The 11,330-nt window shown below is 37.7% G+C and overlaps 1 protein-coding gene across 2 annotated transcripts; it reads left to right on the top strand.

Moving 5' to 3' along the window:
• Nucleotides 1–5,419: 5,419 nt before the first annotated feature.
• On the top strand, nt 5,420–10,849 carry tp53inp1 (tumor protein p53 inducible nuclear protein 1). 2 transcript variants are annotated; one of them, XM_059012605.1, is made up of 4 exons: nt 5,420–5,655; nt 7,589–7,894; nt 9,128–9,257; nt 9,879–10,849. In XM_059012605.1, exons 2-4 carry the CDS (start codon nt 7,774–7,776, stop codon nt 10,126–10,128), a joined length of 501 nt encoding a protein of 166 aa, XP_058868588.1. In that variant the 5' UTR covers nt 5,420–5,655; nt 7,589–7,773; the 3' UTR covers nt 10,129–10,849. The 2 variants fall into 2 exon arrangements, with proteins under 2 accessions (XP_058868588.1, XP_033914325.1); XM_034058434.3 differs by having other exon boundaries at nt 5,423–5,655; nt 8,927–9,257.
• Nucleotides 10,850–11,330: the final 481 nt, after the last annotated feature.

Here is an 11,330-nt window from a genome sequence, read left to right as displayed (position 1 = left end):
TGCTCTACAGGCAGATTGGTGAGTAAACAGTAATCTGCTGTTTCACTGCACTTTTGAGGATCTTTTAAAAATGACTTGAATCTACTTAACAAAGCTGCAGCTTGAAGAAAAGAATAAATGGATGTCAGCATTATACTTTTTCTAAGGGTGCAAAATGATCATATCTGAGGTTGGTTATTATAAATCATGATTTGAAACAACTCTGAATTGAACCTCGTCTACCTTTTTTTTTTTTTGCTATATGTTCTCCTTTTCCAAATAGAGATGAAAAAATTATCATTTTAAAATGTCGACACTGCATCATGATAGACAGAAAGGTAATTTACACTCCACAGGTCAGCCTGAGTATTCATCTAGCAGGAACTTGAGTCTGGTCATGTGCATTGAGGCACCCTCGGTAGAAGTCTAAACAAACAAACAAAGTATGATAGTGTAAAACCTCCCTTACTTTATTTATTGCATTATAGCCAACGGTAATAAAACTACAAAGCGGCATGTAATTCAATCTGCTGACGTAACATTATTCAGCAGGTTTAAGTCGACTTTATGAAGCAAAATATGTTGGCCATAACTGTAGATCTAGATTTGGTCCCCTGGTGCAAACATGGACCCGCTGTATGTTTGCTTAATGTGGCTTGAAACGTGTTCATTGTTCACTGTTTCAGTTTCTTTATTGACAAAATTGATTTTTCTTGATAACCTTTGAAAATATTGGTTTGTTTTATTAAAGATAATTTGTAATTTAAAAAATTTAATTTTCCAAATACAATTGTATTTTGTATTGAAATTACTGTGTATCCAAAGTAGTTTGTATTTAGATTTTTAAAAAATCTGAGTATTTTGTATTGAAATACATTTACCAAAGTATTTTGCCCAAGCCTGATCCTCCTGCTATAATTATACATATTTATTCTGTAAGAAGAATGTGTTTCTCTGATAAACAAACACTGCAGTCTTGAGTAGTGAAACAGTCTCCTGATGCAGAAGTGGAAGTCACACCACTGTACCCACTGACCAGCTTCTCTGCAACTTCTTTGAACCCAAGAGGTCACAGTACTTCACAACACATATACGAGAACCTTTTTGGGGCTGAGTTCCATACCAGCACATAAAGTTTTTCTGCCAGAGGTGATCTGGTTCATCACATTACTCAAAATTAAAAATACATTATTATTATTATTATTATTATTATTATTATTTATTTCATAGCAAGCTATTTTTTAAAAAAAATGCAACGACTGCTTATTTGTAACATCACTTTCTCTAGTTTTATGTTTACTAGTCAAGTCTACCTGGGATGTTCCTGGTGACATTTATTGAGTAGTGTTTTTTTTTTGTTTGTTTGTTTTGTTTAATTTAGTGGGCGCCAATTATTTTTATTGTTTTCTCCCCAATTTAATAGTGTCCAATTATTTTTAGGCTCAGCCCACTGCTACCACCCCTGCACTGACTCGGTAGGGGCGAAGACGTCCTCTGAAATATGTGCTGTCAGCTGCCTGCTTCTTTACATACTGCAGACTCAACATGCAGAGCTACAGCGTCGGAGGACAACACAGCCCTGGGCAGCTTACAGGCAAGCCTGCAGGCACCCGGCCAGACCACAGGGGTCGCTGCTCTGGGGGACGGGCCATGTCAGCTTTCATTTTCATTAATTTTTCAATATTTGGGGGTAGGTGGCAGTGCGCCACTGTGGGGTGTGTTAATCATTTATTATTATTTCCATTCATGATTTGACGGCACTGGGATGCATGTAACTGTTCATGTTTTTCTAGCTGGCCTCGTGCAGGTAGCTGGCGAGCACCCACGGATGAGGCCTGCGACCAAATTTATCTTTCACAGGACTGAGCGCCCATCACAATCATCGGGCCCTGAGCGCCCATCACAGTCATCGGGCCCTGAGCGCCCATCACAGTCATCGGGCCCTGAGCGCCCATCACAGTCATCGGGCCCTGAGCGCCCATCACAGTCATCGGGCCCTGAGCGCCCATCACAGTCATCGGGCCCTGAGCGCCCATCACAGTCATCGGGCCCTGAGCGCCCATCACAGTCATCGGGCCCTGAGCGCACATCACAGTCATCGGGCCCTGTGCGCCCATCACAGTCATCGGGCCCTGTGCGCCCATCACAGTCATCGGGCCCTGAGCGCCCATCACAGTCATCGGGCCCTGTGCGCCCATCACAGTCATCGGGCCCTGAGCGCCCATCACAGTCATCGGGCCCTGTACCTTCAATTTAAAGCCTGAAGGTGGAGTTCCACAACAAGACAATGTTCTAACCCTAACCCTAACCTAACCCTATCTGTAGTCTAAAATGATTGCATATCCTAAAAAAAATGTTATCCGATAAAATGGTGTAGAAGCACAACACTAGTATATACCTGGATTGTGACCCACAACCAGCATGTGGCTGACATCCACACTGCAGCCCTGCATATACTGAATGTAAGTCTGTTATCTTTACAGACGAAGTTTGAGGCTACTCATTGGTACAGTACAGTTGAACCTACAATATTTACAAATACACGGGACTAAATGCAATACTTTCCTTAAGATGTTCCTGATATGTTAAAACAAGCACTTTTTAGTGGCTGAAGAGTATTCCCATTCCCCATTCATGTAATTGTTCCAGTACAAATGCACAGCTCCAAATCGCATTGCCTCATTACACAAAGATATTATTTTTTATATATGTTATATTTAATAGCCGATTTTGGCACAGCAACATACTTGAAGTTGTGTGTTTGTACTGTGACAACCAACTTCTGAATTGGTTTTATTAATAAAAACATATTTTGTAAATAGTACACATATTTTGAAAAAACATTAAAAAGTTAAAACTTTGTAAACAGCTCTTGTCCAGACAAGCTTACAAATACTATAGCTGCAATGTCAGCAAATGCATATAGCTGTAAGTGTCAGAACAGCTATGTCTACACATTCCCGCCCTGTACTTCCTGCTGTCAGCTAGCTGATGTAACTTAGAAGTGTGTTGTGTTCATTCTTCCAAACATTTCAACCATATATGTAGTGAAGCCAGTAGAAGTTCATGTCACAAATTCATACAGGGAAATCCAATTAAGTTTACAGTACATACTGTAAAATAAACCATTGCTCTCCTGGTTTCTGGTGTTATATAACCCTTCATGGAATTATTTAAAGGTAATTATGTGGCCCACTTCATTTTGTTTTATAATACAGTACTTACATTTTTACAGTACATAAAGATTGCGCGTTTTTAGGTTGAACTGGTAAAAGAACAGTTTAAGAAAGAAAAAATATATATTTTAATTAAGTATTTGATTCACTTCATAATTAATAAGTAACGTGGGAATGTTAAATATTTCATTAAGTTGGTATTTGAGTTACTGATGGCACTGCAATCAATTTGGAAACAGGCTGCAATTATACTGTACAGCTATGTTCAACAGTTTTGTTTTTTTTTGCATCAACTATAATTTTAGGATTGAGACATAATTAAAATATATATATATATATATATATATATATATATATATATATATATATATATATATATATATATATAGTCACCTCCAAAATTATTGGCACCCTTGACAAAGATGAGCAAAAAAAGACTGTATAAAAATAAATAATACCAGTACTGAGCTATATTGTAATTTTCCAACATGTGGAATATATTTGACTTTATTAATGATTCAATGGAATCAACCAAAATTACACATTTCTCAAATTATAAATTTATTTCCAAAAAAATGGTGTCACAATTATTGGCACCTTTATTTTCAGTACTTTGTGCACCCTCCCCTTGCAAGGATAACGGCACTGAGTCTTTTTCTATAATGTTTAATGAGATTGGAGAACACATTGGGAGGGATCTTAGACCATTCCTCCATACAGAATCTTTCCAGATCCTTGATATCCTTCGGTCTGCGCTTATGGACTGCCCTCTCCAAATGAAACCACAGATTTTCAATGGGGTTCAAGTCCGGAGACTGAGAACGCCATTGCAAAATGTTGATTTTGTGGTCAATTAACCATTTCTTTGTGGATTTTGATGTGTGCTTGGGGTCATTGTCTTGCTGGAAGATCCACTTGCGGCCAAGCTTCAGCCTCCTGGCAGAGGCAACCAGGGTTTTGGCTAAAATGCCCTGGTACTGGGTAGAGTTCATGATGCCGTTGACCTTAACAAGGGCCCCAGGACCAGTGGAAGCAAAACAGCCCCATAACATCAAAGATCCACCATGATATTTTACAGTAGGTATGAGGTTCTTTTCTGCACACGCATCCTTCTTTCGACGCCAAACCCACCGCTGGTGTGCATGGCCAAAGAGCTCTATTTTCGTCTCATCTGACACCCGGTTCCAAGTGCCAATGCTGTTTAGCAAACTCCAGGCGCTTATGTTTGTTCGTTGCTCTCAATAATGGCTTTTTTTCTGGCAACCCTTCCAAATAGCCTATTGGCATGAAGGGGGCATTTAATTGTAGATTTGGAGACTTGGTGACCCCAAGATGCAATCAAGTTCTGTAATTCTCCAACTGTGGCCCTTGGATTTCCCTTTGCCTCCCGAACCATCTGCCTCACTGTGCGTGGGGGCAAGATACACTTGTGTCCTCTACCAGGCTAGTTTACCACTGTTCCAGTCATTTTTAACTTCTTAATTATTGCCCTTATAGTGGTAAGTGGTATATTTAGTTTTTTAGCTATTGTTTTGTACCCATTGATTTGTGAAGGTTAACAACCATTTGTCTCTTTTCATTTGTGAGTTCTTTGCCTTTCCCCATAGTGATGGATGACAAATGGACCTACAGACAATATATACAATCTGTATAATCACATCTCTCTGCCTCAATAGAATTTAAATGATCATGTTAGTAGCAGGGAATGACAAACTATGCATGGAGGTAATTGTCATTTTAAAAGCTGTAATCTGTATTACATACAGCATTGACAGCAGTTGTAGGTTAATTGTCCCAAACATTTTCTTTCTTTTTTTTTGTATTACTGTTAAAATATTTCTCCATCTCACCCCCTCAGAAAGTTCCCCGTTGCTTCAAAACAGACAACACACTGCACCCATAAATAATACTGTACATGCAAACATATATAGTGATACAGAAAAGTTACGGATATTGAATTTGACGCACACTGGGGTAATAACAGTAATGTCCAATACTCCAGTCTGATAGTGGATACCTCATAGTTTAGCCTAACAAGAGCTCTTTATTTAACTCAGCAATACCAGTTTCTTATTGTCCTAACGCAACCCTCCCTCTCAAGTTCCTGCTTCGGGTAGTTGCCCAGACTTGTGCAGTTGCTCGCAGGCAGATCACGTGCGTTAGTGACAGCTTTTAGAAAGATCCTATTGGTCAGATGGTTGTCGGCGAAGATCTTGCCATAGGCCTGGCGAAAAAAAAAAAAAAAAAAACGTCAGCACCGATCAGCTGTTAATTTTCCACAACAATAACAAAGGGATCAGTTTGGACCTAGAGAGAGAGAGAGAGAGTAAGGAAAGTTATGCACGCTACAGGGTCCAGCAACTTACGTTTCTTCTGAGAAGAAAATCTTATTTTTGTAACATATATTTTTGTTTTGTTTTTCTACCTCAAAGTATAAACTATTCAAGATTGTACCTACCTGTTTAAGAAAAGGACGGCAATGAAAAACAACACTCTGCAGGTCAGTGCTCTTTGTGTTTATTAATAATAATAATAATAATAATAATAATAATAATAATAATAATAATAATAATAATAATAATATAGCCATAGATTTATTGCAAAAAAAAAATGAAATCTGCTAATTAATAGTGTAGTCATCGAGATTAAACGATGTTGTGTTTAGGGAAAGTGGTTAAGTGGTTGGTTGGACAATGTTTTTCAAAGTACTGCATTTATGTTGCATTAGCTGTATTAAAACAGTGATCTTTCGGTTCGTATTAATAATTTAAAAGAGGAATGTTGTTATCAATGTACGAAAGGCGACATTGTTGTTGTAGATAGACTGTATTCAAACAGTTCTAGTCGCAGCCGTCCGCCCAAGGGTGTTGGGTTACTTTTTAGTATTTTTTTCCTCTGGGGCCAGACAGCCCTCCTCTGGCAGGGAACAGTACACAATGAACTGTTTTTAGGCGTAACTAAACATAACTCAAGCGGACCTTTGCGGCTTTCCTGTTGTAGGTCTGAAGGCTAGAAATAACATCGTACGCAATTAACAAACAGACACGCTGACTACCCGGATGGTATAGTTTTAATCCGGGGCAGGAGAAGACATAAAAACTAATTATTTAATGTATGCATTCATGTAGAATAGAATATTCCAAATTATCATATTCATTTTAATGAAAAGAAAACCCTGTGTATCTGTAGTCTGGATATTATTAATTTAACTAGGTAGGATTCAATAAGTTTATAGACTTTTTGTCCTTGGCCCGTCACCAGCGTTCCAGGGGGTTGCGTTCATCGCCGTTAGTAATAGTATTTCGTGCAGTTAAAGCAGCCTTACCGCATAACTAATTTCATACGCTGAAAATACGGGTTTTGACTTGAAAAATCTATTTAAATTGGGTGTATGGAGAGACAAAAACAGAGCCTCAAAACACCGACGTAATACACAGTGATATTGTAACATGGGAAATTATTCCAATAGCGTTATCCATGATTGGTATGCCTTGTGCACCCTAAACAATATGTTTTAAACATTTTAACCCACCATTTTTGACGCAATCTGTATCATCTTGCCAACAGGATATTGTTTGTTATATGTGTGTTCGTTAATTCATCTATTTTTAGACCGCTCATTGAAATAGCATGTTACCTAGTTTGCAGCTGGATTGGCTGGGGTAAAGGTTTCAAGCATGTACTGTTTGTATTTTAATTCCTTTTGTCAGCTTGAACAGGTGCACATGATAACACAGAAACTGTTTTGCATAGATTTTAAACAAGCACACAGAACCAAACAGACACAGCCATGAACAAAGGCATACATTACTCCCTGCCATTTGCTCCAGAAAGGACACAGCTGTCGTTTTGCTAAGCTGTAAAGAAGAGGGAAATACCTTTTGGACAGCATCCAATAATTAAAACGGGCGGAACCTGTGAAAAAGGTGCAGCACACAGGGTCATTAAAGTGACAGTACTTAGTCATTGTGGTTTTCTAAATTCCACAACAACCTTAAAGAAAACTGTAATGACAACTAACAAGGTCTTGTTAGCTGAGAAAATATTACATGATGCTGGGTTAAACTTTAAACAAAATATGTATTTCTTATCTTATGATTATACATGATGGTTTTTGATATTTAACAGAACTCAAACAAAAAGTAAATGAAAAGACCAACACCTCTATTCCAGTCAGTTGTGAAGAGGCTGTTATTTAAGCACACAAATGTGTGGGCAAAGTCCTACCTTTTTGGGGTGCTGTATTGTGTGACGTGTGTAATAACCCACCATCATAAAAGGCTAAAACAGTTCCCTAAATTGAAGGTCTTACAGTGTCACATGCACCTATAAATCTTTGCAAGACTCTATTTACACTCCACCTACATTGTATATGTACGTTTTAAGAAGATTACAGGGTCTGATGCATTGTTGCTTTTGTCCTTTTCTTGCAGGGGTTTGCACAAGTTATCTGAACTGTGAATGAACTTCAACAAGCTTCCCTGAGATGAAATTGTACACCTATGCACTTTAATATCTTACCAGCTGTCTGTCTGAGCAGCTCCAGTAGCTGACTTTGAGTGATTTCAGTTGTCCACAGAAAAACAGTTGTTGTTGCCAAAGTCTTTGTTTCTTAACAATGTTCCAGAGGTTTACCAGCACTCTTTTTGGACATGCTGAAGATGGAAATGACTGTAAAACAGAGCCTGATTTTAATGAAAAGGAGGATGATGACGAATGGATTCTTGTTGATTACTTAGGTAAGAGATCAAGCAGCAGGGGCTATGTCGTGTATAACTTAATGCATTGTGTGTATAGTGTCTCTTGTAAGCGGAACATCAGATGACCATACATACAACATGCAATTTTGACAGTCTCTTCTCATACGTCCCTTATAAATGACTTGTTTTCAAATGTAGATACTTACATTTTTATTCAGGTTGAATTTTATCATAATTGTCAGTTTACATTTTTTATGAGAAACAAAAGCAAGGTGATCCACCACTGACATTTTAACCTTATCTCCGTATTGTGAATAAGGTTTGTTTGGGAAATACATCTTTTTGCTCTGGGATGATGTATTGCACTTTTTTTTAAATCGACAAACTTTATTCAGTATAGGAAACCCAAAGTAATCTTTAAAAAGTGTATCCCTCCATAACCATGTTTTTCAAACCCTGGAAGGTTTTTGAAGTTTGTGACTGCCTAATATGCGTCATAGTTCAATGCTCAAAGCCCTTAAACTATAAATAGGAATCTTTGTTGCCTGCAGCTTTTATTCTCATCCCAGAAATGTCTAGCTTCCCCTCCTACTAAAGGGGTAAAATAAAAATAAAGGGCATGTATTGTGTGTACAAAAAAAATAGTCACAAGCATCCTTCTTGCAGTTTTAACATTTGGCCACTGGTTAGCACAGCATGCTTACAAAAAATAAAATAAAATAAAAAATGTTAGCGGTACAAAATAATGAAGTGACATAAAATGGGTAAATAATCTGTTATCAAAAACAGGGTTGTTTTGCAAAAGCTGAAACTGCTACAGTGGGTTTTCTGGACCTCACACTAGGGAAAACAGCTTCTTCAGCTACTGTGGGTTTTGTAACCCATCTCAAAATGACATTTGCTTTGTATTCATTATTGTTTTTTTTTGTTGTTTCCCCCCCCCCCCCCATTTTTTCCCCTCATTTCTATTTCGGATTATTTTCCTGTATTCCATTTCATTTTGCTGTTGCTTTCTACCCCTGCACCACCTTCCCTACTTCCTTCTCAATGCAATCCCGTCCTGCTGTTCAGTCGATGCTTGCACTACTACCTCTAGAGAAGAAGCAGACGTCTATGAGAAGGATGCTTCTTCACTGGACTGCCCTGCCCTTTTCTCCTCCTCCTCTTCTCTAGAGTTCACTGGTGACCCCAGTGACCCTGTCTTTCTCCAGCTTGACTGCTGTGCTTTGGAGGAGAGCTGGTTTATTACCCCTCCCCCCTGCTTCACTGCAGGTGGACACACCCCTGTCCTGGTAGAGGCCAGCCCCATGGAGAACCTCCTCATCGAGCACCCCAGCATGTCTGTGTATGCTGTAAACTTCCGCCACGACGTGAAGGAGACTACAGATAAATCCATTTTCAGGTACAGTATCTTAATATTACCATTCTTTTCCCATGGTTATGCTACGCATTTACCATCATTGACCCTGTTTTGCCGTACTTTGCTATTCTTTACAATGCTTAGTTGTGCTTTACCATGCTTTTACTATGCTTTATTACGCCTTGCTATGCTGTTAATGTGGGATTTATAAGGGCTGCCCAATTCCTGGGATTCCCTTTCTCAGAAATGCACTGGGGTTTTAAAGTGCACACTTGTTATTTTACAATTTGACACAATTCGTGAATTTGGTGAGTGCATGGTCAAACAGTGCTTTACTGTATAAGGCTGAGCAAAAGTCTGGCCCTGGAGTGTAATATTTCAGTGGCTCACATTTATGCCAGTTTATTGTGACGAAAATGAATAGGGTCACAGTTTGTGGTCTACTATGTTATACTGGACATCATTTTAAGTAAAATACAAAAGATGTTACATTAATTTTATATAAGAATCTTAGGTTGTTAGTCCACATGTCCTTCCAATCAATTTGAATTACATTATATCTGTGTATCTAGTTGTGAAACTTGGTGTCCGTACTGTGATGTAGAGGTGGAATAAAATTATATTTAAGTTACCTGTCTTTCCTAAAACATTGACTTATTGCAGGATGGAAGCACAGTGTAAAAGGGGCCAATCTTTTAGCTGCTATGCAGCTGCGATGGCTGCACACACCAGTTTCCTTGAACAAACCAAGCACACACGGCTCGCTCAACGCACCAAGGAGAACGTAGAGAGGCCCCACTTGACCCGTAACGCCCTTCGTCGCCAAAATCTTGCCAGGGATTGCCACTCTCGCCAAGCTAAACAACATGGATTCTTGGTACACCAGCCCAGCCAGAGGCAGTTCAACTATTGATAGTGTACTAAGCTAATTTGTCTCTGTATCAAAGATGTAATCAGTTTTTTTTTCAGCTCGCAGGTCACATTACTTAGTTTGCTAATATAAAATGTTTAGAGTTTCACACAATTTAAAAATGTTCGGTTGAATATCACTTGACACCTTGTTAAAATTGTGGACTTTTACTGTGCTATATTTAAAAAAAAAAAAAAAAAAAAAAAAAAAAATCCAAAAATATTTTTAAAAGGAAAAAAAGGTTTTAAAAAATAGTGTATATAAATATTACATATCAATATGAACTTGGTGTATGTGTGATAAATATTAATGTCTGTATGTATGTATGTATGTACTGCGTACTCAACATATTAACATGGTATGCATGACTGTGTAAAAATAGTGTCCAGAAAAGTGAAAACAGTGTGTTTCATTCTGTTTTTCATAATCACTTGTTTTTGATTTACAATAAAACTCAGGATCAGAATGTTTCAGCTGTACAGTTTATTAAAAAATTAATTACTTGACAGCAGTTCAATGTGTAAATAAACCATCCAAATGTCACATAAATGTCACATATTGTGTTTGACATATCACTTTAAAAGCATGTATCTATATGTAAATGGAAAAAAATATGTGCATTGGCCTAAGGACTGTGAGGAACTACCGTGTATTTTGTTTCTAAAACCTTGTTGACTGTTGAAATCTGATGAGAGAACATTGTGATTTTTTTTTTTTTTTTTTTGTAACATAAATACCACAGAATTATGGTAACAAAAAGTATAAATCACTTTAATTATAGGTTTCTATTTTCCAACTTTTTTATTCTGTATAGGGATCCAATGATTGAATAATACAGATCTGAATATTTAAACTGGTATCACAGACTATTCACCTCCATTTTTAAGAATTTTAGTTTATTCAGACTAGTCAGTGACTTGGGACTACATTGGAAGGATAGACAACACTGCCTGTCCAAAAAAATTATTATTACTTGTAAACGTATTAACCAGTGGAGCCCTGATGAAACTGTAAATGTGTTACACCTCTGTAGCAATGCAGGTATTTCTGTGTTCGATTTAAATAAGTACATTTTGCTTTCAGGGAAACATGTCTTCATTTGGTTAAAGGTACCAAATGCAATTGTATCATACTTGTGAAACATGCTCTACACTATTTTAGTTTTAGTTTTTTTTTTTTTTTTTTTTGCATGGTTAATCTGTATA

This window comes from Acipenser ruthenus, chromosome 3 (genome assembly GCF_902713425.1).
Source record: "Acipenser ruthenus chromosome 3, fAciRut3.2 maternal haplotype, whole genome shotgun sequence".
Taxonomy (NCBI): domain Eukaryota; kingdom Metazoa; phylum Chordata; class Actinopteri; order Acipenseriformes; family Acipenseridae; genus Acipenser; species Acipenser ruthenus.
Note: the sequence above shows the minus strand (reverse complement) of the source record. Positions and strands in the feature narration are given on the sequence as shown.

Bases quoted from the DNA above. Each gene is read 5' to 3' on its own strand.
- tp53inp1 (XM_034058434.3), top strand. From the start codon at position 7,774: ATGTTCCAGAGGTTTACCAGCACTCTTTTTGGACATGCTGAAGATGGA. The intron at 7,895-8,926 runs GTAAGAGATCAA...CCTGCTGTTCAG, and splicing joins GATTCTTGTTGATTACTTAG to TCGATGCTTGCACTACTACC. The intron at 9,258-9,878 runs GTACAGTATCTT...GACTTATTGCAG, and splicing joins ACAGATAAATCCATTTTCAG to GATGGAAGCACAGTGTAAAA.